The 24,236-nt window shown below is 52.2% G+C and overlaps 3 protein-coding genes across 7 annotated transcripts in view; 1 reads left to right on the top strand and 2 right to left on the bottom strand.

Moving 5' to 3' along the window:
* The first annotated feature begins 789 nt into the window (after positions 1–789).
* On the top strand, positions 790–9,720 carry si:ch211-168d23.3 (BRD4-interacting chromatin-remodeling complex-associated protein). The gene is made up of 14 exons (XM_062469519.1): positions 790–880; positions 1,860–2,030; positions 2,365–2,410; positions 3,051–3,093; positions 3,305–3,370; positions 3,618–5,105; positions 5,241–5,468; positions 5,909–6,353; positions 6,540–6,979; positions 7,062–7,123; positions 7,398–7,546; positions 8,019–8,113; positions 8,514–8,616; positions 9,026–9,720. Exons 3-14 carry the CDS (start codon positions 2,370–2,372, stop codon positions 9,718–9,720), a joined length of 3,855 nt encoding a protein of 1,284 aa, XP_062325503.1. The 5' UTR covers positions 790–880; positions 1,860–2,030; positions 2,365–2,369.
* A 2,346-nt stretch (positions 9,721–12,066) lies between these two features.
* Positions 12,067–16,988, bottom strand: exd2 (exonuclease 3'-5' domain containing 2). 3 transcript variants are annotated; one of them, XR_009931357.1, is made up of 10 exons: positions 16,831–16,988; positions 15,839–16,258; positions 15,476–15,732; positions 15,194–15,320; positions 14,540–14,844; positions 14,291–14,397; positions 13,979–14,114; positions 13,440–13,805; positions 12,736–13,320; positions 12,067–12,605 (listed from the first exon to the last, which is right to left on the bottom strand). XR_009931357.1 is itself a non-coding variant. In XM_062469109.1 (9 exons), the coding sequence occupies exons 2-9, from the start codon at positions 16,190–16,192 to the stop codon at positions 13,104–13,106; spliced, it is 1,854 nt and encodes a 617-aa protein (XP_062325093.1). In that variant the 5' UTR covers positions 16,193–16,258; positions 16,831–16,988; the 3' UTR covers positions 12,067–13,103. The 3 variants fall into 3 exon arrangements, 2 of the variants coding, with proteins under 2 accessions (XP_062325093.1, XP_062325092.1); XM_062469109.1 differs by having other exon boundaries at positions 12,067–13,320; positions 15,854–16,258; XM_062469108.1 differs by having other exon boundaries at positions 12,067–13,320.
* A 512-nt stretch (positions 16,989–17,500) lies between these two features.
* Positions 17,501–24,236, bottom strand: part of numb (NUMB endocytic adaptor protein) — a 28,148-nt gene continuing 21,412 nt past the window's right edge. For 2 of the 3 annotated variants that reach the window (XM_062469106.1, XM_062469105.1), the window contains 7 exons: positions 24,134–24,208; positions 23,159–23,299; positions 22,164–22,365; positions 21,423–21,725; positions 20,262–20,405; positions 19,864–19,995; positions 17,501–19,653 (listed from right to left, as the gene is read on the bottom strand). In XM_062469106.1, the coding sequence (XP_062325090.1) occupies positions 18,890–19,653; positions 19,864–19,995; positions 20,262–20,405; positions 21,423–21,725; positions 22,164–22,365; positions 23,159–23,299; positions 24,134–24,208 (1,761 nt within the window). In that variant the 3' untranslated portion in view covers positions 17,501–18,889. The remainder of the gene's footprint in view (positions 19,654–19,863; positions 19,996–20,261; positions 20,406–21,422; positions 21,726–22,163; positions 22,366–23,158; positions 23,300–24,133; positions 24,209–24,236) is intronic. The other variant, XM_062469107.1, reaches the window with a different exon arrangement.

Below are 24,236 nucleotides of genomic sequence, written 5' to 3' on the forward strand. Positions count from 1 at the left end.
AAAAAAGTTTGATGCTGTTTGAAGTTCATAATATTTTACTATTTGTACGTTTTCTGATTTCTTTTTTTTTCTGGCACAGAGATTTTTTTCCCCCGTTTTGTATTAAAAGGCCTACTTCTATTAAAAACGAAATACCTTGAACTTGATTTTGTTTGTACTTTTGCTTGTCTTCTCTCTCCCAAGTATTCAAATTTAGGCTGCTTGTGTTGATTTATATAGCCTATAGACTACAAGTGCATCGTTTGTCACTAGTTTGTTTGAACTACTCGTTCATCCGAAAGATGCAACCAAAAGTGCTTAATTTTAAGGAAACTAGTCAAGTGCCAATCTTTTTATATGAATGGGCCTGATCACCCCTACCGATTGTTGTAATCGATAATTCATGACAATATTTATATCATTTGTTTGACTTTGTTTAACATTTCAGATTCCATTTAAAAATGTTCTTGACTCAATATTTTGTCTGGTGCTGTCGCTGTTACGTCTGTCTCCTCGATATCGGGCTGAATATGTGGGACCGAATTTAAGGGACACATTTCTCATTGGGTTCCGTGATCACACTATATGCGTACAGTTACAGCTCACAGAAGAACGCGCATTAACCAAGAGCGGGCATTTTTGAAGCGTTTGAAGCATGCCTGAAAAAGACAAGAGCACCCCGTACTCGCTTTCACATCTGCGGGGCATAGCGGCGGCCGGGCCACATTACTATTTTCTACCTTTGTGTTTCTGATCGGCTTCCACTCTTGTTTCTCACACCCACCCCAGTACCCCCACCCCCAGCACCCCCCTCCCCTTCTCCTTAGCATCTGAAAGACCTCTGAGTGAGAATCGATGGCGCAGAGGCCCGCTTGACAGGACAATAAACCACAAAGAAGGGGTGAGTTTTTTTTGGGTTGAATTGCCGAATTATTCTGACGGTAGAATGAGAAAACGATGGAGAGGGAGGTAGCGTAGCTGTGCTGTTTACGCAGACGTCTTTTGTTGCTGCGAGATGATGTGCGGCGGAGACAGCGTCAGCCCCTACGGTCCCCCCGTTAAAGAAACCAAGGAGCATCTGTACCCCCCGTCCATGCAGACACACACATTCACAACATTGTTTCGAATGTTATTTTCTAGGTCTGCTCACTTCCACCTTACGCAGGTTATATTTGAGCATATATGCGTCACTGTATCTTCATATTTGCGTGAAAATAATCGATCCTGCGCGCCGCTGCATGTTCGATGGGGTCATTTGCTTATTTCAGCGCTCGATGCGGTACGGCGATGGTGTTAATGCGGCGGTTGTGAGTTGTAAACAAAAATATGACAGTGAAGCGCGGAGGAGGATAGTCTTATTTTAAGGGACCTCCCCTGAAAATTGAGCGAGCGAGCGAGGGAGTGAGTGATTTTGTGAAAGGCTAGGCTGTTGGGAGGTTCATGCGTCCTCTTTATAGATAACCACGATGACAAGCCACGCCAGTGGGTAGCCATGCATGAACAGATTTGTCCTCCCGTTTGCATGTCTGTTTTTAGAGACTTCCTCACAATAATCTCGTTTACAAGTGACAGTCGCTTTTTGTCAGCTCTACGTTTATCAAATTTATGACAATAAAGATCGTGTTTACTGAATGTCGTACAACATTAGATAATGTCTCAAAGTGGGAATAAATTAGCCTACTTAAGATTCTGTTCTAACATGAAACTCTCGCCCTACAAATGATACAAACACACACACACACACTTCGTGTTAGGCTACTATCAAAGCACTGCTAAACGATGAGATCGATTGTGCATACAACCACGTGAAACAAGTGGGCTAATGGAACGAATCACGTCAACCTTAAATGACCTCACAGCACTGACACGTCTGTTTGTAGGCTGTGAGGAGCAGTGATGCCCCAGCACACGGAGGGTCTGCCCCCGAGTCCAGCTGCCTCCCCTGCCTGGCCCCCAGCCCCTGCCCAGGCCTGAACCCCGGCCAACACGTCCCATGAGGCCACCACGAGAACTCCGTCTGTCTGCTCTGCATGGGGTCTCCCACATATGAAGTAGGTTCACATTACACCTCCCTGGATCACGCTTGCAAGGGGAAACGAAGTCTGGGACATGTCTAACCACTCTGAACTGCACAGAAGACCTTATCAGTGCACAGTGTCTTTCTGGCTTTGTGGGGTTTTCATTGACAAGAGGCCAAAACGGAGAATGTGACCATACCTCACTTTCTCTCACCCTGGTTCTTTTTCTCTCTTTTTTCTCTCCCTCTCTTTTTCTCCCTCTATCTGCCCTCCCTCTCTCCCTCCCTCTGTCTCTTCCTCATCTCTCCCTCCATCTTTCTCCTCGCTTCCTCTTCCCCCTCCCCCTCTGCTCCCCCCTCACTCTCAGTGGACATGGAGGATGAAGATGGGACTTGTCTACTTGATGTTTTGTGGTGAGTGTGTGAGGAAGATAGGACCTAGTGTGTGTTGTGTGTGTGGTAGAGAGATACTTGTGTGTGTGTGTGTGTGAGGTACACATTGTACCTCACACACACACAGTGAGGTAGAGAGTGTGTGGTACGTGTGAGGTAGAGAGTGTGTGGTGTGTGTGAGGTAGAGAGTGTGTTGTGGTACGTGTGAGGTAGAGAGTGTGTTGTGGTACGTGTGAGGTAGAGAGTGTGTTGTGGTATGTGTGTGTGTGTGTGAGGTAGAGAGTGTGTTGTGGTGTGTGTGTGAGGTAGAGAGTGTGTTGTGGTGTGTGTGAGGTAGAGAGTGTGTTGTGGTGTGTGTGAGGTAGAGAGTGTTTTGTGGTGTGTGTGTGAGGTAGAGAGTGTGTTGTGGTGTGTGTGTGAGGTATAGAGTGTGTTGTGGTGTGTGTGTGTGAGGTAGAGAGTGTATTGTGTGTGTGTGAGGTAGAGAGTGTATTGTGGTGTGTGTGTGTGAGATAGAGAGTGTATTGTGGTCTGTGTGAGGTAGAGAGTGTGTTGTGGTGTGTGTGAGGTATAGAGTGTATTGTGGTGTGTGTGTGAAGTAGAGAGTACCCAGTATACAGAGAAAGGCGGCTGGTTTGTAACAGCTCTTCTTCTGTCCCAGCGATCCCCAGGCCCTGAACGACTTCCTCCACGGGACTCATGAGGTAAGGACATCCACAGGTCTCCCTCCATCAAGACCATCGTGACACACACACACACACACAAAAACATTGCCTTCCACACAGCCAGAACCAGCACATGTATGTAGAGAGAAGTTGTTTGGTGAGATGGAACAGGGAGTACAGGACATGACTAGTCATAGTGACTGAGTGCTGATTAGGAGCATGGTCTATCTAACCCTGGTTCTGCCCCCAGCTGCAGGATGAAGACCTGCTCCTTAGCTCCTCCTCTGGGGAGCCCTCCCTGCTCACCGACGCCCCGGTGAGTCTGTCCGGGCCTCCAGCCAGGGTCACATCAGTGTCAAACTACGGTCACACCAGGGTCAATCTAGGGTGACACCAGGGTCACAGGAACTTCTGGGGGTCTTGCTGTCTGCTCCTCCCTGTTGTTGAATTTTGATGGTCTCCTTTTCTCCTTGTGTTACTCCCTCCCTCTCTCTCCCCCCTTGCCCCTCACCCACACTCCCCCTTCCTTTCCCCCTCATCCCTGACCCGTTCTACCCCCCCAGAGCCCTGTCTCTCTATTGGCTGAGGACAGCACCTCCCAAGACACGCCCCCCCCTGGCTGTGTGGATCTGTCCTTCCTGGAGGAGGCTCTGCTGGCGTCTCCGGAGCCAGACGCCTCCCCAGGGGGCGTTGGGGGGGCAGCGCAGGCGGGGCGTGCCGAGGACGAGGAGGTGGCCTGTGACATCCTCCAGCAGAGTCTCCAGGAGGCTGACATCACGGAGCAGACCATGGCTCTGGAGGCGGGCCTGGATCCTCCTGGGGAGGGCCTGTCTCTGTATGCCCCCGGCCCCCCCCTCCTCTCCCCTCCTGTCATGCCCTTCCTCCCTAAAGTGGTGCCCTTCCCCCCCACCCTGCCCAGGGACACCCAGGCAGCGGTGGAGCCCCCCCAGCCCTCCCTGCTGGCCGTGGGGCCGGGCTGCCCCTCTCTGAAGCCCACTGCTCCTCAGCTCATGGGTCTCCTCCCTGGGAGCGTGTTCCCCGCCCCTCCCCCCGAACCCTCCTTCTCCCTGAGTCCTGTCCAGGCCTCCAGCATGCTCCTCCAGAAGGCCCTGCCCAGCTTGACAGGGCGCCCTCTCATCGCCCCCAGCCTGAGGACCACCCCGGGCCCGGGGATCCTGCTCCAGAGGGGTCCCCTCCCCATCCAGCCCAAGCTGCCCATCAGCATCCAGCCCCGGCTGGTTCAGATCAGCCCCAAGCCTCCTGGGCACAAACCCTCCCCGGGTCTCACCTTCGTCCCTGGGACCAAGTCTCCCAACATCCTGCTGTCCCCTCCTCCGGGCCCCCATCCCCCCTCGCAGCCCCCGCCCGGCCCCCAGCCCCCTAAGCCTGTCAGCCTGCAGCTCCTCAACCAGGGGGGCTCCTTCGTGCTGCAGCCCCAGGGCCTCTTTCATGGCCAGGGCCAGTTCCTCCTCCCCAGCCAGGCCCCTGTCACCCTGTCCCAGCCCGCGGGGGCCCCTCGGTCCCTCCTCACACCTGGCCCCCAGGGCCCCCCCATCCATGGCGTGTCCTCTTCGGCAGGCCACCTGGTTGACGGCTCCCAGATCCTGACCGTCCCCCACCGCCACCTCAACTTCAGCCCCGTGTTCACCACGCCGTCCGGGCAGCTAACTCTGCGCCAGGGCGCCCTGCTCTCCGGCCCCTTGCAAATCCAGCCGGCACCCCCTACAGTCTTCCAGATGCCGGCGCAGCTAGCGGGAGCCTACGCCCCAACGGGGCAAAGCCAGCGGGCCACACTGGTCCACAGCCCCGCCCTGGGGAACCACATCACCCTGATCAACAGTTCCACCATGCTGCCCCCAGACCTCACGTCCATCTCCATCCTCAACGGTGCCCCCGTGGTGCAGGGGCTGCCCTTTGCCGCCCCAGCCCGGAGGGGGGCGGTCACGGAGGCCCAGCTGAGCCTGCAGCAGGCGTCTGTGGTTCTGCTCCCGGAGAGGCCGGCTCTGGAGGGAAGGAGAGGAACAGACGAGCAGGAGCAGCAGCGGGGCCAGGTGAGACTCTCCACACGTCCAGGATGTGAGGAGGCGGGGAAGCTGAAACTAGAATGGGTTTATTTTGAAGACGCTTTCATCCCAAATCTACGTAGAAGAGTAGTGCTAATTGCTTTGTTGACTTTGTCCTTTCAGTCAAACAGACACGCTCTCCAACACGCCGCTCAGCAGTCTCTGGTTCCAGGTCTCCAGCCCCCCTCCCCCCCTGTGGTCACCCTGCTGCCAGCCCCCCAGGCTAGCCCCCCGGGCTCCGACCCCCCACCTGTGGCGGCCCCCCTGCCCAAACACATGCTTCCCCAGAGCGACAGGAAGCTGGAGGAGGTGCCCCTGGTGGCCCAGACCTTCATCCACCACATTCTGCAGGTCTGTCCACCTCTCCATCATGTTGACTACCTGTCAAGTGTAACTAAACACCAAAACCAGGTAAACTCCCATGGTTAATTCTCACGCACTGAGAAATTAATTAATGCTGGGAATAATTCCGACAAATCTTTGCAAAAGTGTAATTTTAGATTATTTTATGGTAAATCCTGGCTCTTTTTGCCCCTAGGGGTTAAAAACAAATTGTTACAAATGAGAGCTTTTTTGAGGTAATCTGAAGTATAACATTGTGGATGATAAATGGCCAAGTTCACTTCGAGGGTTTGAAGATCCCCCACTCACATCTTTCTTTTTATTAAATATGAAAGGGCAGGCTAAGGCTGCCATTGAGGTGTGGCGGTACTCTGTCATGCTAAATATCAAAACAACTGAAAGGATAACCTGCTTGTGCCATTTCCATGTGATGATTCTCTCCACCCCAGCAGAAGCATCTGTGTCCCAGCCCAGCAAGTGAGGCTGTCAGGGCTGCTCTGCCCCTGGAGCCCGAGGAGCCCGAGGAGCCGCCCCCCACGCCTTCACTCATTGGTGAGGCCTCCGTAGCCCTATCTGTCCTGACCAACCAGGAGCTGACCGGGGGACTGTCTGCGCTGACCCACCCCTGTGGGATGACCTCTCCTCTGGGGTCTGAGAGCCAGGACCCGGCCGTGCTCTGCTCACCCCTGGACCAGGCCCTGGACATCACCCCGCCCCCCAGCAGGGCTTCTCCAGCTGCTGGGGGGGGCAGCTTAACTCCCCAGGCCCAACTGGCCGAGTACAGCAGCCCCCTCGCTCTGGCCCCCAGCGTCTCCGGGCCTCTGGGACAGTCGGACCCCCCCTACGTGTCTGTGGAGGGGGGGGGCCCTGCTGTCCAGCAGCACACACAAAACAGTGAGTGTGTCTTGAGAAGCTCAAATGAATCCATCCCTCTGTAGATGTAACACAACAGTTGCTGCTGCTTGTTTTGATTGGTTTAACTGAGTTTCTTATCTCAATGTTTCCCTCACCTAACTTCATTGTTATCACTGTTATCATCATCATCATCTTCATCGTTGGCATCATCTTACATGCCACCAGCTGCTATCTCGGACATGGAGGGTATAACCTTTAGTCTTGAAGTCCACCTGCCTTCCCCTCCACCCCAGCCCCCCAGACATCACCACCTCCATCCCCAGACATCTCCACCCCAGCCCCCCAGACATCACCTCCACCATCCCCAGACACCTCCACCCCAGACCCTCAGACACCACCTCCACCATCCCCAGACACCTCCACCCCAGCCCCTCAGACACCACCTCCACCATCCCCAGACACCTCCACCCCAGCCCCTCAGACACCACCTCCACCATCCCCAGACACCTCCACCCCAGCCCCTCAGACACCACCTCCACCATCCCCAGACACCTCCACCCCAGCCCCTCAGACACCACCTCCACCATCCCCAGACACCTCCACCCCAGCCCCTCAGACACCACCTCCACTATCCCCAGGCTCAGGATCTGCAGTCAGGGATGAAGGTAAGAGAGACACAGTCCTGAAGATGAACTACATTCCCCTGATGTGTTTGTCCTAAATCAATGACCTTGTAATGTCCTCCAGGTTCCAGGCCCTGCGGAGGAGAGGTGGGAGGAAATACTTACACCAGCCATGCGCAGACACAGGTAAAGAGAGGGGGAGGGGAGAGGTGAAGCCCGATAAAGTAGGTACATTACATGATTGATGTGATAATTGTGCTGCTGTGTGTGTTTGGTGTGTGTGTGTGGTGTGTGTGTGTGGTGTGTGTGTTTGGTGTGTGTGTGTGTGTGTGTGGTGTGTGTGTGTGGTGTGTGTGTTTGGTGTGTGTGTGTGTGTGTGTGGTGTGTGTGTGTGGTGTGTGTGTGTGGTGTGTGTGTTTGGTGTGTGTGTGTGTGTGTGTGGTGTGTGTGTTCTCCCCAGGCTCCAGCAGCAGATGTGCTTGGACCAGGAGGCGGTCCACAACCCCGCCCCTTGCATGCCCTTCTCCAGTCTAGAGGAAGCTGTGAGAAACCTGCTCCCTTACCACACCTGTGCTGGGCTGGGGCCCACACACACACACTTCAGCTCAGGTAAACCTGGAACTTGGATGTACAGTCGTGGCCATACGTTTTGGCAATGACAAATGTTGTGTTTTGCAAAGTTTGCTGGTTCAGTATTTGAGGAAAATGTTTTCACGTTTCTATAGAATACTGGAATACTATTTTTTCAAGCTTTTTTGGGGCGAATATTTTTTATATATGCAAATAGTCCCACAGTCAATCTGCTCTTAAAATCCAATCAGCATGATAGAGTGATTTCACCTGGCTAGAACTAGTTCACACTTTCCCCAGTGCTGATGATATGACTTACAGAAATTATGTTAGCAGTCATTTTATGCAAAGGCCCAGCAAGCTCTGCAAACACAAAATGTATTTCGCTCCCAATTCTTTTGGCCACGGCTGTATGTTTCACTATTGTTTCAGTAAATTGTGAGGAATCTCCATGGAAGCCATCACATTGTTTGACTCCTGTGTGTTTTACCTGCACTGTGTTACTCTGCAGTGGACGAGCAGTTTGATTCGGTGTCAGCGTTTCTCCTGAACCGCACCAAGGACATGGTCAACAAGTACAGGCAGCTACTGGTGGGGGAAGCCCAGGTTAGAACAGCTCCCAGCCCCCCTCATCATGAACCTTCTCCACTTGCTGCCTGTTTGTCATCAAGACGTTCACGTTCTCCCGAGACTTGCTCTCACTGATCACAACATTAAGCGCTTTTATTTTGTGTATTTGTATTTTTAGTTGTACAACAATTAAAAATCTAAATGGCATTTCCATCTTTGTCAGATCACTCATTAAATGCATAGTCTAACATTTACATGCCATTCTTCAGAGGCTATTTGCAGCAACATACGTATGGACGTGTGTAAAAAGTACAGGAGAGAATCAACAGACTTTCTATTTTCCTGACAACTACAGTATTATCTCAATGGTTGTGCTGTGAACCACCAGAACATCAAGGTTTAGGTATGTTTGTTTCATGTGTGTGTGTTGCCCCAGCAGGTGAGCCCGTCTGCAGAGATGGTGATGCTGGAGAGGCTATTCCTCCAGGCGGAGCGCCTGGCGCTGGGAGAGGAGAGGAGGAGAGCCCGCAGAGACCCAGGTCAGGACCCTACCCAGCCCTGACCCTACCCAGCCCTGACCCCTGACCCAACCCTGACCCAGCCCTGGCCCTGACCCAGCCCTGACCCTTGACCCAGCCCTGACCAATGACCCAGCCCCAATTCCTGACCCATCCCCAACTCCTGACCCTGACCCATCCCTGACCCTAACTCTGACCCCAGCCCTGACCATGACCCTGACATAGACCCTTGACCCAGCCCTGACCCCTGACCCTGACATTGCCTTGACCCCAACCCAGACCCTGATACTAAACCTGACCTGATCCTAACTCCAAGCCAGACTCAGACTTTAACACTGAATCTGACCAGAACCCTGACCTTTACCTAAATCCTACCATGATCCAACCCTAACCTATCACACCCTAACCCACCCTAACCTTCTTATTACAGAGTCCTTCCTGATGGACCTTTGTGCACCATCGTCCGCTCCCCCTTGTGCCTACACCCCCTCCCCCCACGTCCCCTCTGACAGCCCCCCCTCCCCCCCTGCCTGGATGCGCCTGTCAACCCGCCCGCCCGGCCTCCGGACCTACCGCTCCAGCACCAGGGGGGGTCTGAGGCTCACCATCAAACATGAGTCTGGCTCCCGGAAGGTTGTCCTCAACTCCGCTTGCGACCCCTCGCGACGCACCGCCCCCTCCGGCCTCAAACGGGACCACGCCGGGCAGCTGACCAATGGGAGCTTGATCGTCAAGAAGCAGAGCCCTCACGGGACCAATGGGACACCCTGTCCTCTGCCCAGGGCGGGGATATCCAACGGAGCCCCGCCTCCGAACGCTGCTGAGGAGGTTGGGCATTCCGTACGGACGGAAGCGCGGGCCGCCTGTGGGGCTCCGCCCCCTCCAGACTCCAGCAGCCCTACACTAAAGAGCTACAAGCCCCTACCCCGCCAGCCCCCGCCCGAGCCCCACCCGACCGAGCGCCCTCCCCCAGAGGACCACATGCTCAGTGAACACCTGCAGAGTGCCATCGACAGCATCCTGGAGCTTCAGCGTCTACAGGGTCCTAGCGCCCCCACACCCCGTGGCCAGCCAGCTCCCGCCCTGGACCAGGGAGTCACCAGCATCCTGGAGGGACACCTGTAGGAGGGGGGGGGGGGGGGGGCTGGGAGACTCTGGGCTGCCAAGGGGGATAGGGGCACACGACAGCAGCACTATCTATGTCCTGTAGTTGTTAGATACTTCATTTGATGTACATGTTTGTGGAAAATCTATTTAAATAGGAGATATTTACAGTTTTAGTGGTAGTTTAAGGTCATCCACAGGTCAAAAACACAGCAGGTGTAACCTTCATCAGCATATAGTATATAAGTAATAGTAGGGTGAAGAAGGAGAGGTGTAGACTGAGATTATTCAATAGTTTTCTAGAGAATTCCGTTGAAATGTGAATGGTTTTGGTTTTTTGCTTTGCGCTAAGCCGCCAGGGTACTTACTTTGATAATCTGTGCCAACTGTGTTCAAGATGAGTTACGTCGATCAAGAAAAGCAGTGTGTGTGCGCGTGTGTGTGTTTCTTAATGTGACTATGTGTGCCTGGATGTGAGGGGCTAGGGAGTCTGATGAGAGTTGAGATGGAGGGTGTCAGGGACAGTGCACTCTTCAAACCTGATCCCCCCTCGGCTTGTCAGACCCCAAAGAGGTCATGTGACCTGCTCCATCCCATATACACCAGCGAACGTTGTGTCTGCAGTCTCTGGAGCACAGGAGCCTGTCCATCACAGCTTCTGTAGGAGGAAACCGAAGGGGAAACTCACAGACAAGAAGAGAGTTGACGTTCTGTCAATCATGCTGGAGGCTAACTGTGAACTCAATCTATAGTTTTTCATTTGGTTTCTGAGACAGGAAGAGCTCCTGTATATGTTAACCAGTAAGCAATAATGAGCATGGAGGAGGGGGGGATGGGGGTAGAGGGGGAGGATGAGTTTGGGAAGGGTGGATGGGAGAAGACAGAGAGAAGGCAGGGAGTGGGTGGAGGCGATGGGGAGAGAATTGGTGGGGGTGGGGGGGTTGAGATGGTGGGAGGTTTGTCCTGCTAACACAGTTCATCTGCCCAGTACCAGGTCCTTTCTGTTCAACACATCTTTAAACAGCCTTTGACCAAAAACGAGAGGTAGCGCCAGTTTCACAGACACTCATGAAGGGGTGTACTCTTTATAACATGCCTTGGTTTCATTATTAGAATCTGGTTGAATAATCTGGTTTCAGATTTTGCTTGTTTTTTTTAATGTTGATTTGACAATCTCTTGAATGATCGGTGATTTACATGAACACTAGACGGCTGATCGCACCTGTGTGTGTGTGTGTGTTTTAAGGACTATTGATGGTGTGAGTGTTAGCACCTCCCACAGGAGCTGCGGTGTGGGTAGTCAAGTAAACACGACAGCCATGTGATTTCAACTGAGACGATTTCACCATCTGGTTTAGCTTTAGTTCAGCTTTACAAGTTTAAGGGAACGCTAATTAACTGAACGCGTTGAAGCATTGCAATATGATAAGTATGTTTTTATGCGTGCGATCATTTATTGTCCTTAATGACGTCGAGTCCATATGTGAACGCAACGTCAATGCATTGTATTGTTGTTTTTAACTGTTTAGAAACCATAGATAAATCGATGAAATAGCGCTCTGAGAAAAAGAGTTGGTGTTTCAGGGTTGAAACATTCTCCGTCCCCTCCGGTGTGACTGAAGGGTCGAGAGGGCGTGCGATATGCAGTAGCCTAATAAGCGGCGTTATGATCCCTGGCCGGTGATGCCAGGGAAACAGGAGTTTTGATGCAGTACTGACTTCTTGAGGGATTGAACCCCCACTTACGGATTGATGTGTGAGATTTTGTTCCAGATGTTCGTCTGTTCATCTGCTGTGTTTAACACTGAATCTGAATTTAAGAAATGTGCCCATGTTTGAACTTTAATAGTATTTTGAGAATGTGGTCATGTCTGCATGTTGAGCCATTTTGCATTTTTATATTTATTTCATTTCATGAATTCTTTGTATTTGAACTGTGAAAGCAGGACACTGGAGCTCATGTTCTACTAATTCAACAAGATAAAACCATTTGACTTACAGATTGTTCTAATGCCAAAATCAAGAGGCCTTAATTCAGCAAAAACAGATTGTAAAAAAAAAAAAAAAATCATACTGGTAAGAATCCTAGACTCCATTGACCTGAAAGTTATGAAGGTGATTCATATAATGTTAACAGCTTTTGTACCCTTTTTACAGACTTATTTATTAAACTGTGATTTTGTACAAAATAAAAAATATGAAAATGGTGAGACCCTTTTTTTTCTCCAGCGTTTGAATGATCTCATTAATATAACTGCTGAAATCTTAGGTTCTGGCGTCTAACTTCACAGGTTTCCATCCTCAAATGCTTTCCTGGCTATACGGTTTTGACAATCAACTATGCAAAATATGACAAAAAAAGGGAACAATAATACAAACATGATCTTTATTTATGTAATTTACAATTTAAGGAAACAACAGCTTCAAGGGTTACACCTGGATAAATGTAAATAAATACAAAGCTGAACAGTTTCTGAACAATAAATAAATGCCATCATGCTGGAAAACATGGAAATCTCTGCCTTGCACATGGGTTGGGTTTCTTAAGGCCATCTTTCTAACCAACAGAGTGAGTGACTCAGGTCATCAGGGTTGGCACTTGACTCTTGTTCAACATGGAGGACAGTGGAATGGGATGAGGGTGGAGCAACGTTAGTCTCAGGTCCAGTCATGTGGAGGAGACACATTAGCACGCGTGTCAGGAGGTGTCCCAACTGCAGAGACTCTGTCCAGGACGCTTACATACCGGGGTCAAGGAAGGTTCCGTTCGGCATGGCAACTAGTCTAACTAGTCTGTGACTTCACCTCCATCAACCTGAGTGACTGGTCACCATGACCCAATCTGGTCTGCTGTAGAGTGACTGGTCACCATGACGCAGTCTGGTCTGCTGTAGAAGAGGCTGCTACTGTGTGCCAGAAGGGGGCCTCAGAATATTGTTTACATTTTAAAATGACCTTAGATTCTTTGAGGAAAAAATTGATTTTTTTTTCTTTTTACACAAACACAAATGCATAGAAATTATTAAGGCTGTTCACCTGCAGGTCAAAATTAGAGATTTAGGAGCAGGTTTCAGTTCGTTTTAAAATACAATTTCCATAAATTTGTGAAATCAATCTTCATTTTTTTTTTTTTTCGTTTTTTAACATGATTTCCCCCCCCCATCCATTTCTATAAAAAAAAAGGTCCATATGCAAGTGTGTTCTCCAGACAGCGGTTTCAAGTTAAGAGTTCTTGGTGGCATGTCTGGTATTCAGTTCATCATCAGGAGGCGGTTAAGTCAGTCTCTTCAGGGCCTGGATGCCAGGCTGGCATCACGTTTGGCACAGTTCTGTGTGACACCGTCTCACCTCGAACAAGGACGCCCACAGCGCCCTCTCCTGGGGCCTCCGGGCACAGCAGGGGCTCAGTTTAACTGGATGGGGAGGTCCTCTCCGTACTTCCGCAGGAACTTGTCGTGGTTGTGGTCGACGGCCCAGAGCGGAGGGAGGTGGCGTGGCTGCATGGCGGACAGGAAGTGTTGCCTCCAGCGGCGCTCCAGGTCCATCAGGCCTCGGAGGCCACCCGCGGCATGCGCCTGCACCACCTTCAGCCCATGGGCCACGTAGCTCTCGTTGAAGATCCTGGGGACAAGAGACCAGGCGGGAGGTCAGGGCTCACATGTGGGATTAAGACGGTCAGACACACAAACTCACTCCTCCGGGGTGAGTCACAAAGAAGTCTCAGGAGCACACACACACACCTGGTCTCCAGGCCCGCGGCCTCCTGCAGTGCCTCCTCGCCGACCTCTCCCTCCTCGCTACCGTAGAAACCCCTGATGACGGCCCGCAGCTCGTCGCGGCGCGCCTCGGGAAGCCCCTCCCCTGCGGTCAGGAGAGCCCGGGCGGCGGAGCGCACGCGGCGCCGCTCCGAGTCCTCCAGCGTCCGCACGCCCTCCTCGCACCCCTGGGGGGCGCTGTGCTCCTCGGCCAGCTGCTGCTTCAGGAAGCCGTCGTAGACGTTGGACGCGGCGTGACAGGAAGTGCACAGCAGCAGGATGTCATGGGAGTTGTGGTCCTTCATCTCGGTGGGGAAATGGCGTCTGTATTCGTGCGGGACAATGTTCTTCCTGTGGGCGCCAGACAGAGTTATTAATGTTGCTGAGGGATGAGGGGCAATAGACAAAAGTTACTGATGGAATGATAGAGGGATGTGGCATAAGGGCAGTTGGAAACATGCAGGCAGAATTATTGATGTGTGGATGGATAGCAGCGGTGTGTGGATGAGGGCAGAGGGCCAGACCTGATGTAGGAGTCTGCTTTGCCACAGACTACACACAGGTTCTCCTTGGCAGTCAGGTAATAATCCTGCTGGGAGTCTGGCCGCCCCGACGGCTCAAACAGCAGACGCACGATGAAGGGGTCCTCACTGAGCAGCTCTGTCAAGGTCAGATTCAGGGAGTCGGAGTCAGAGTTAAGAGTCAGATTCAGGGAGGCAAAAAGTTGAGTCAGGCAGCGGACCGTTTCATCTTTCTACCCTTCACTCCAACGCATACCTTCCCAAATGCCTAAGGCCTAACTTTCTTCCTAAAATGGTTAGAGTTGGTCAGTGTACCTCCTATTCCTTTATCAAGGTACCACTTGGCCTTCTTCTTGTCGCAGGTGCAGAGGGGCTGGCCGTCTGGAGCGTGTAGGAAGCAGTTGTCATAGAGAGGAGACTTCCTGTAAAACGCACCCAGCACACACACACACACAAAGTACAACAATGAGGCTAACCCAGCCCAGATCTTACCTGGAGTATCCCAACAATAATAATAAAAATCACTTGTCTGGCAGAGTATAATAATAATAATAATCTCCTCACCTGGCAGAGTAGCCCACACCTAATGGTTTCCTCTTGTTCTTTCGTGGGTCTGGAACTTGCTGGTCTCCAGACACTGGGCTCTCCATCGTGGGTTTCCTGCTGCGTCGTTTCCTCTCCCCTTCCTTGTCATCCCCCTCTCCTCCGGCCCTGGCCCTGAAGGGCACGTCCACCAGGCCCTGGCAGCGCCCCCACAGCTGGGTGTGGACACTGCCATCGTCGTCCAAGGCCTGGACCTCTGAGCTGAGGCCCAGGAGGTGGAAAAACAGGGCGATGGAGACCTGGGCGTCCCGGGCAGCATAGGCCATCTAGGGTCAAGTGAACCACAAATCAGTGAACCGCCAATGTTTATCCGATGGCCCATCTAGTTTTACTACCCAGAATAATCTGGTTTATACCTTTGGCTCTCCATTGTTGATTTGAAATGTGCTCTATGAATAAATGACTGGTTGACTGACTGGTAAGGGTCAAGGGTCGAAGCTATAGCAACCTGCTCCAGGATTGTTGCTAAAGCTACCTGCTCCAGGGTGAGGGTGCTGAAGGGTTGTTGCTATGGCTACCTGCTCCAGGGTTGTTGGTATAGCTACCTGGTCCAGGGTCAGTGTGCTGTGGGATTGTTGCTATGGCTACCTGCTCCAGAGTCATTGCTATAGCTACCTGCTCCAGGGTGAGTCTGTCGGCCTCCCAGTCACTGCAGCGCAGCTCTAGAGATTTGTCCAGAGAGACACTGAGGAGGTCTGCTGCCAGAGACTTCAGACTCAAGCCGTTGTTCAGCACCACCTGCCTGTACACAAACACACTATATATATAAATATATATATCTCTAGCTGTCATGCATGCACACACACACTTTTGTCTCAGCAGGGTCAAAGTGGTCTCCATCCATCCACACACACAGTACTTGAGCTGGCCGGGTTAGGAGCCAGAACGCGGGCGTACTTCTGTCTCAAGGCGAGGTATCTCAGGTCCAGGGTGCAGCCCAGGGACAGGCCGTAGTCTCGGGTCAGTCGCTTGCCATCCTCGTAGCAGCCGACGCCCACCTTTAAGACCCGTGGGTCGCGAAGGACCTCCGTGAGGCTGAGGGGCAGGGCCTGCTGGCCGCCACGGAAGGGCTGCAGGCGCACCAGGACACAGCGGCCCGAGTAGGACGCCATCTGGAGGAGGGACACGGCCGAGGCGCGGCCCTTCACGGACACCTGGGGAGGGGAACAGGAGGGCAGGACCCGTGTCAGGTTAGAATCCCTCACAGCACTGATTGGTTTCCTTGGCCTTTTCTGGAGGACATGCAAAAGGTATCCTTACGCCGTTGAACTTAACCCATTCGCAGTCCAGTCCCAGGACAGGGAAGAGAGCTAGGTCGCTCTGCAGCGAAGGCCACAGCTTGTCCCAGTCCTCCTGGGAGTTCACCATCACTGGGGTCCCCCCCAGCAGCTGCTCTGGGCAGGGCAGGGAGGCGGGCAGCCTTGAGGGCTGGCGCTCCACCACCAGGGGGGCAGGCTCCGGCGTGATGGGTTCTTCCAGGGAACCCGCCTCCTTCCGTCCCTGCGGAAGTGTCTTCTTCTTCTGTGCCCGCAGGGTGCGCCATATGAGCAGACCTCCTAATGCTGCCCCCAGCAGTGTCACAACTGCTGTGGTTATGGGGCTGTGTCGGGACATCTTGCTTTCTGACTAGTGGAGGGAGGGGGTGTCTTGGGTGATGCTGTGTGATTGTGAAGGGCTGGTCTTTAAAAAAAAAAAAAAAAAAAAAACACACACAAATGAAGAAAACAGGCATGTAGGGGTTGTGTGTTAATTAGGCTACAAGGTTCAAGTCATCGGTGTAGTTAAAACACTTTACAACTTTCAGTTACAATGTTTACCAACTTCTGTCCGATGTCAATACCATCACACGTTGAAGTTATAACTGACGTGGGTTGCTAGTCACGTCATGCGTAACCCGCATCAAGTCAAGGCAACACATTCATGATGAGGCCAGTGTTAAACAGAGAGCAAGAAGTATCCAGGACGATGAAGCGCAAGTCATTTCATTTGGTTGGTGTCATCAGTTTCAATACATGTACGTGCGAATTGGTTTGCCATCACAGAAGAGTGTCACTACGTTAGGAAAACTAACGGTTCACCCCAGTTTTGAGCTAACCAGCTGAGCTAGCAGGCTAGCTTGAGTAGCTAACGTTAGCTGCGTCAGGAGCTTGACAACTGGACTGTCTCACTCCGTTGCTCCAACATTCATTAGGCTAACACAAGTTAATAAGTGCGTGCATGTCTCACGTATGCAAGTTTCAAGCCTCACTTACCTGTGCGGTTACGGCGACTCCATAACACAACGCCAGCTGATAGCTTGCACATGTACACTCGTTTCTCGTTGCTGGTGATCCATTTCCTCCGGCTCTATTTATGATGGTGACGGAAGCCAGGCGCGGGCGCCCCCACGCAATGTTCGGTGCTTAAAGGAAAATGAAAATGATTCTCTGCGTCACTGCACCTGGCCAACTCATTTATTAAGTGTGCTTACATTACTATTACAGTCACTTAAATATGTAAAAAAAAAAAAAACTATACGACAGCTTCTTTTCTGTAACCCCTGTAACTTTAGAATGACTTTACAATCAATTTTTATTAATTTTACTTCAATATTGTCTTTATATAATATCTGACTGTAAGAGTATCTTATGTTCATATATATACTTGAATGTGTGTACACTTTTGTTCTTACAATAACAAAATTAATACAATTAAAAAACGTGTGCTTGCCTTTGGCAACACAACCCATTGTAATCTCACATATATATTTATTTCTTTATTATTATTTTCCCACCCCGAAGGCTCCCTCAATATTTTCTTAATATTGAAATTCATACAAGCCAGTAATTAGTTTATTTTTTCATTCAGCAGGACTACTGTTTGTCACGTGAGCGAGTGACGTTGTCATTAGACAACACATGAAGAGGCAAGAAAGACAAACAGTTTTCCTCTACCACCATCAATTTATTCAATCTTTTTAGCTTCAATATTTTTTAAAAGAGATGGAATAAAGTAATGAAATAATTACAAAATGGAGAAAAACTAGATCAGAGAATAGATCATATTCACAGGTTTGATTAAAAAAAAGATTGACAGATTAGAGTGAGATCAACAAATGAATATCCTCCTCTCCTTCCACCGATGCCTCAGATCCACACAAACCACTGGTCATCATTATCACCTGTGTGGCCAAATCATCCACTACTTTAGTGCTTGTGCAAAACCAAAGGATCAACTAATGTAATGCAAAAAAATTAAATACAAATAACGCTATGAAATGGGAAAATGGCAGATGACACTGTTAAAATATAAAAAAAGGTTGACGCACAAAAAGAAAAATTAAGATGAGGTGCAGGGGGTACAATTCAGTGAGTACTGAAAAGTACTACACCAGTAAAAACAATAAAATCCACGGTATGAAAGGAGAGATCAGTGGTAGTCGAGGCTGGCTCCACAGTGATTGTTTCAGCAATGATAACCTATTTACAGTGACATGCACATCCAATCACCGGACCCAAACAAAGGAAAAATACAGATAAAAAAAAAAGTAAAACAGCTGTCCCTTCACTCGATCTCTCTTTACATCACATTACAAATCAGCACTGTCATGAGCTGTGTGTACAGTATAGATTCTTTATAGATATATATACATATATATATATATATATTCATGTCTAATATATTGTAATTTCTCTTGTACGCACACACATACACTCATTTCATTGTAGCTAGCCTGTGCCTTTGGCAAGATTACTTACAACTCTTCTGTTAAGATTCCAAAGCTATTTAAAATATACTTAATGCATAAAAATAAAGATTTTGGCATTCTCTCTCTCTTCTCCTTCTGATTTTGAAGGTGAAGGAGAGCTTGTCGTCTGGAAGCTCAGTTCTCTACAGTGCTGCAGTCCTGACAGGTGGCTGAGAAGTCCCCCTCCAGCCAGCAGGGGGCGCTGTGAGCAGCACCTGGAGGCCAGGGGAGCAGCTGCGGGGCGTGGAGATGGTGGGGTGTCTCCAAAGATGGAACGGGGTTCCCTTAGGGTCATGACAACGCCAGCCCAGAGCTGAATAACAACCACGAGGGAGGAGATGACAATGACACGCCAGGAGCGACGCAGCTCGTTCTCTTCATCCTGGAGATACACAGCAGAGGACACACCCTCCTCTCCTCTCCCTCCTCACCTCCTCCTCCTCTCTGCTCAGGTTGTCCTTCCAGACCAAGAAGAGAAGGAGGGAGGGAGGTCAGGGTTTGCCTCTCCTCCTCCTCCCCCCCCTCCCCCTCTCCCATCCTCCCTCCTCCCCCCCCCCCCTCCCCCTCCTCAACGCTGTCAGTCTCTATAGCTGGATCTCGAAGGTCTTGTGCAGCTCGCTTGAAAAGGGGTTTGTGGGTGAGGGCGTGGTGCGCTGGCGGGAGCGGCTCTCCAGGGCGGCCCACTGCGCCTCGAAGGCGTCGGCCTGGGGCGGGGCCGCGGGGCAGGGTGCAGGGGCCTGGGGAGCGGTGGAGGCCCAGCTCTCGGCGCCGTTGAAGGCTACACTGCCGTTGGGAGGCTGGAAGGGGCTGGAGATGACGGCGGAAGGTGGGAGGGGCTTGGTGAAGGGGCTGAGGTGGCAGGGAGCGAGGCCGTCGTACGTGGGTAACGAGGCCGGGGGGGGAGGGTAGGGCTGGGGATGCGTGGCCGAGCCGAACACGTTGGCCACCATCTGGGAGGGAGTGATGCCCACCACGGGTACACTGGGCTGGGCATAGGCCAGCCCGTTGGACATGGGGTAAGGACCCGGAGGTTGGGGGTGGTAGACGGGCTGGCGGGGAGGCACCAGGGGCACCGCGGAGGGCATGAAGGCCACCTGGGTGGGGGCTGTCATCACGGGGGTGGGGAAGGGCTGGGTGGCGTGGTGGGCTGGAGCCAGGAGGGGTGAGTGCTGGGGGGCAGGTGGGGCTGGGGTCAGTAGGGGGGAAGGCTGGGGGGCACGGACTGACTTTGTGACTTCCTCCAGCCAGCGGTCGGCCTCTGACGGCGTGCGTCTGTGGGAGGGCAGTGCGGGCGAGGACGAGGGGGACGAGGCCACGATCACCGGGCTCGTCCAATCACCTCCTGCGGCTGGAATGAGAAGGTGAATCAGGTGAATACAGACCGTTCCATGATTCTGACCACAGAAATACTGTTAGAACGATGCACGTCTGATCCTTGATTATCTGCTGTACTTTCACGTCTTATTCACGATTTGTGTGCCGAATTAAATGTAAAATCTCCACACACTGAATGAGTCCGACGGTTTTGTGGCAGGGGGCTTCCCTCCGGACTCCTTACCTGGGTGGGCCGAGGCAGGGGCCCCCGCTGGGATCTTGGCCCAGGGGTTAGTGTCTCGGGCAGGCAGTGGAGGGGGCATTGCAGGGGGGTTAGCTACAGCAGCAACAGGGAAGGCAGGCGCTGTTCCACTCACTACAGCAGAGAAGAGATGGTAGCTAGTATAGGCAAGCAGGTGTACGTTCGTGTACTGATAGTGTTAGACAGAAACATCGCTCACATGCAATGGAAATGTACAGATTAATAGTTGTGACGGAGATAAAAATTATGAATAAAAAACAAACGGTTAAAAGCATGAACTCAGACAAGGCTTTAGAAGCATCCTCACACACACAAGCCCTCTCTCATGCTCGCACACAGGGTTAGGGGGGTGGGTTGATTGGCGGGGTTGGCTTGGTTACCTGGGGCGACGGGAGACTGGGGCGAGGTGGCAGGTCTGGGCATGGGCGCTGAGGAGAAAGGGTCTTCGGGCGGCCCGCTGAACGCGGAGGTGATCTGGGTGCACAGAGAGCTGATGCTGTCGCTCTCGCCCTCCATCTCCGGCACTGCAGCACAACACAGCAGCAGTCAGCAACACTGACAGCTCGCGCACACACACACTCTCTCCCTCGCTCACACACACTCTCTCCCTCGCTCACACACACGCAATCTCACGATCACACACACACACACACACACACACGTATACTAGGGGTGGCATTGGCCGTGAGACACACGTATTTCAACCAGTTCACACGCTCTCACGCCACACCTTGTATTTCTCAAGCTGAAAAGGCGACGCCGACTTACTGTTTACAACGTTAGCAGGACTACTTAATATATGCGCGCATAGACGTGCGAACACCCGTGAAAGGGGTTAGAGGGGGTTTAGAACGCAGCAACATTTTTAAGTTGGCAGCCCTGTGCTAACGATAATACATCTAACATGATGGGGCATTTACGAAGGGAAATACAGAAAATACACCGAAAATACAGAGAGAACACTGAAATGGTAATGTTTTTTTTACCCCTAATGTGCTGAACACAGAGGGATTGTTGAATTGTTGCACCCCTAAACACACACAACTTCACGTGGACATACCAGAAAGCTCTCAGACAGGCTAAACAGACCTGTGTGTGTTTTTGTGCTCTGGATAAGAGCGTCTGCTAAATGACTAAATGTTTGTGTGTGTGTGAGAAAGAGAGACAAGCTGGGGCCGGGTCTCACCTGAGTGTGTGTGTGTGTGTGTGTGTGTGTGTGAGAGAGAGAAGGAGAGACAAGCTGGGGCCAGGTCTCACCTGAGTGTGTGTGTGTGTGTGAGAGAAGTAGAGACAAGCTGGGGCCAGGTCTCACCTGAGTGTGTGTGTGTGTGTGTGTGTGTGTGTGTGTGTGTGTGTGTGTGTGTGTGTGTGAGAGAAGGAGAGACAAGCTGGGGCCAGGTCTCACCTGAGTGTGTGTGTGTGTGTGAGAGAAGGAGAGACAAGCTGGGGCCAGGTCTCATCTGAGTGTGTGTGTGTGTGAGAGAAGGAGAGACAAGCTGGGGCCAGGTCTCATCTGAGTGTGTGTGCGTGCCGGGTCTCACCTGTGTTCTTCATGGGGAAGTCAGACTTGCGCTGCATAGTGGATGGCAGCTCGCCGATGCGCAGTGACATTTGGCGCTTGAAGGGCGAGGTCTTCTGGCTGAGCGCCGGGAAGCCTCGGAACGAGCCCTGGCGGGCCAGCGCCTCCACAGGGGCGTGCCTGCGGGGGATGGCCTGGGGCCCGAGGCCATGCGCGGACAGGGGGGGAGACGAGGAGGGGGAGGGGGGCCCCTGGAGGGGGGCCGAGGAGGGGGGCACGCTCGGGGCCGAGCTCACAGGAAGTGACGTCTTGACGTCCGTCTCGGCTGGGGGGGGGGGAAATCAGAGCTTCAGGAATCAGACCGTTTCCAGTTCGAGTTTTAAGGTGGATTTGTCGTTTCTAACACGTATGGGTACATTAGTATACTGGTCCTGCTTCCTAACAGTCTAAACTAACAACACATTCTAAAGAATGTGCACTGCGTAGTTCCTGTGTACCAGTGGGTTTGGCTCAGGATGGAAGCGGACGTATTTTTCCGTCCGTTAATAAGGACTCTTGAGTTGAGTAAAGCTCAGCTTTAGAATGCATATGAAGGCGTATGACCAGTCAGAGCACAGATGTTTCAAAACTGCCAAACGGTAGCCTATCAGAACAGAGTACACCCACCCTGTGTGGACAGATCGAAACACGCTGCAGTGAGTCAAGACTCCATGCCGTCAGAAAGCTTCCTGGCGCACAGGAAGTGAATCCCGGACACACCCACCTTTCTTCTCCTGCAGCTGTCTCATCACTTCCTCCCGCTCGGCCGCCTCTGTCGCCGTGGTGACGCGGAAGGAGCCCTCGCGGGTGAAGGTGGTTCTGTTGGCGTCGAAGGTTGCCGTGACGCCGCACTCCTTCTCCCTTTTCTGCTTGCGCTCCAGACAGGCGGCGAAGGCACAGCCCACGGCATGGCTCAGACGCTCTCCCTGGGGGAACACGGAGCTGAGCTGGGCTGGGAGGGGGGCTGGGGGTGGAGGAGGGCTGGGGGGTGGAGGAGGGCTGGGGGGTGGAGGAGGGCTGGGGGTGGAGGAGGGCTGGGGGGTGGAGGAGGGCTGGGAGGGGGAGGAGGGCTGGGGGTGGAGGAGGGCTGGGGGGTGGAGGAGGGCTGGGAGGGGGAGGAGGGCTGGGGGGTGGAGGAGGGCTGGGGGGTGGAGGAGGGCTGGGGGTGGAGGAGGGCTGGGGGTGGAGGAGGGCTGGGGGGTGGAGGAGGGCTGGGGGGTGGAGGAGGGCTGGGGGGTGGAGGAGGGCTGGGAGGGGGAGGAGGGCTGGGAGGGGGAGGAGGGCTGGGAGGGGGAGGAGGGCTGGGGGGTGGAGGAGGGCTGGGGGGGGGAGGAGGGCTGGGGGTGGAGGGGGATGACCTGGTATCTGGTGGAGGCTGTTCTTGTGTTTGTGAATGAGGCTGTGATGGAGGCCGTTCTTGTGTTTGCAAATCTTTGTATAATTTTTTTCTTGCATTTATTGTCTCGCTGTGCTTTTTAATAAATGTGTTATGTCCACTGTACTGTCCTGTCTGCAGTGTTGAATGTATCTCTGTTTTTAAGCTCTTGGTGAAGAACAAATTCCCCTCGGGGGAATAGAGGTTTTCATTCATTCATTCAAATGAGGCCGTGATGGAGGCCGTTCTTGTGTTTCAGAATGAGGCCGTGATGGAGGCCGTTCTTGTGTTTCAGAATGAGGCCGTGATGGAGGCCGTTCTTGTGTTCGGTGGTGATCTCTTACGGAGTCTTTGATGGCCATGAAGCAGTGACAGATCCAGCGGCGGGTGGTGCCGTCCCTGCAGATGTAGGAGAACGCACGCTCAAAGTTACGGTCCGGAGCGCAGAACGACACCTTCTCTATGGTCTGGTCCAGGATCAGGTCCTGTTGATGGGGGGGGGGGGGGAAACCACGAGAACATCAACCGCACCATCGACGTCAACAACCACACCATCAGCATGGTGGATGGGTATAGCTTAGCGGCAGAGAATGTGACTGCTGATATAGTGGCTGTAGGTTGAAATCCCCCTTTGTGCGTCACTTTGGATAAAAGCCAAATGAATACGGGCACATCTCCAAATAACCCACGGGTTATGCGCCTTGTGCCGTTGACTAACACATCTCATGGGTTTTTGAATTGACGCGTTTACTGATAATCCATGTGGATGGTCAGTAATATCCCTTATCAAACTGTGAAAAGGCTGATTTCCTGGTTGTAACTATCCATATAATATTTATTAATATCAATCTATCAAACGCATACCACCCTTACAAAACACTAAACTATCCACAGCATTTAGCTGACTGGAAATTAGGATGCAATGCCAACTACTGCCTGACAGGGGGCAGCACAGCACAACATGTAAGAAGTTCAAGTTTCTTGTTCATGTGTGATGGGAGTGTTTAACTGTGTTGTAAGGAATAATGGGATTTGAAAGCGGAACCATTAAACGGTCACTGTCATGGAGCAGAGAAAGGCCTCAGGAAGTAAAGTGGCGAAGCTTCTTCGTATTCAGAGACCCATAAACACCATACTGTTCTGGATCTATTGAAGGGTTAGAACCATGGCCAGGACCCATGACCAGGCCATTGGAACTCAGGACCCGGCCTCAGGACCCGGCCTCAGGACCCGGCCTCAGGACCCGGCCTCAGGACCCGGCCTCAGGACCCGGCCTCAGGACCCGGCCCTGCCCCAGTAGCTCAGACTTGAAACGTTACCTTTGTTTTGTCATCAACAACACGGAGGCCATCTGCAGACACCCACAGCACCGCCCTCACAGCCTTCTTCCCTGCCTGCAGAGAACACATACACACTGGTTAG

Source organism: Osmerus eperlanus, chromosome 9 (assembly GCF_963692335.1).
Source record: "Osmerus eperlanus chromosome 9, fOsmEpe2.1, whole genome shotgun sequence".
In the NCBI taxonomy this organism is placed as follows: Eukaryota; Metazoa; Chordata; class Actinopteri; order Osmeriformes; family Osmeridae; genus Osmerus; species Osmerus eperlanus.

What these genes read in the sequence shown, in the direction of transcription:
- si:ch211-168d23.3 (XM_062469519.1), top strand. Translation starts at nt 2,370, where the DNA reads ATGGAGGATGAAGATGGGACTTGTCTACTTGATGTTTTGTG. An exon ending in CCAGCAGCACACACAAAACA is followed by an intron (nt 6,354 to 6,539) that starts GTGAGTGTGTCT and finishes ACATGCCACCAG; the next exon opens with CTGCTATCTCGGACATGGAG. An exon ending in ACACACACACTTCAGCTCAG is followed by an intron (nt 7,547 to 8,018) that starts GTAAACCTGGAA and finishes GTTACTCTGCAG; the next exon opens with TGGACGAGCAGTTTGATTCG.
- exd2 (XM_062469108.1), bottom strand. Translation starts at nt 16,192, where the DNA reads ATGTCCCGACACAGCCCCATAACCACAGCAGTTGTGACACTGCTGGGG. An exon ending in ACAGACTCACCCTGGAGCAG is followed by an intron (nt 14,845 to 15,193) that starts GTAGCTATAGCA and finishes ACTTGACCCTAG; the next exon opens with ATGGCCTATGCTGCCCGGGA. An exon ending in AAAGCAGACTCCTACATCAG is followed by an intron (nt 13,806 to 13,978) that starts GTCTGGCCCTCT and finishes TGGCGCCCACAG; the next exon opens with GAAGAACATTGTCCCGCACG.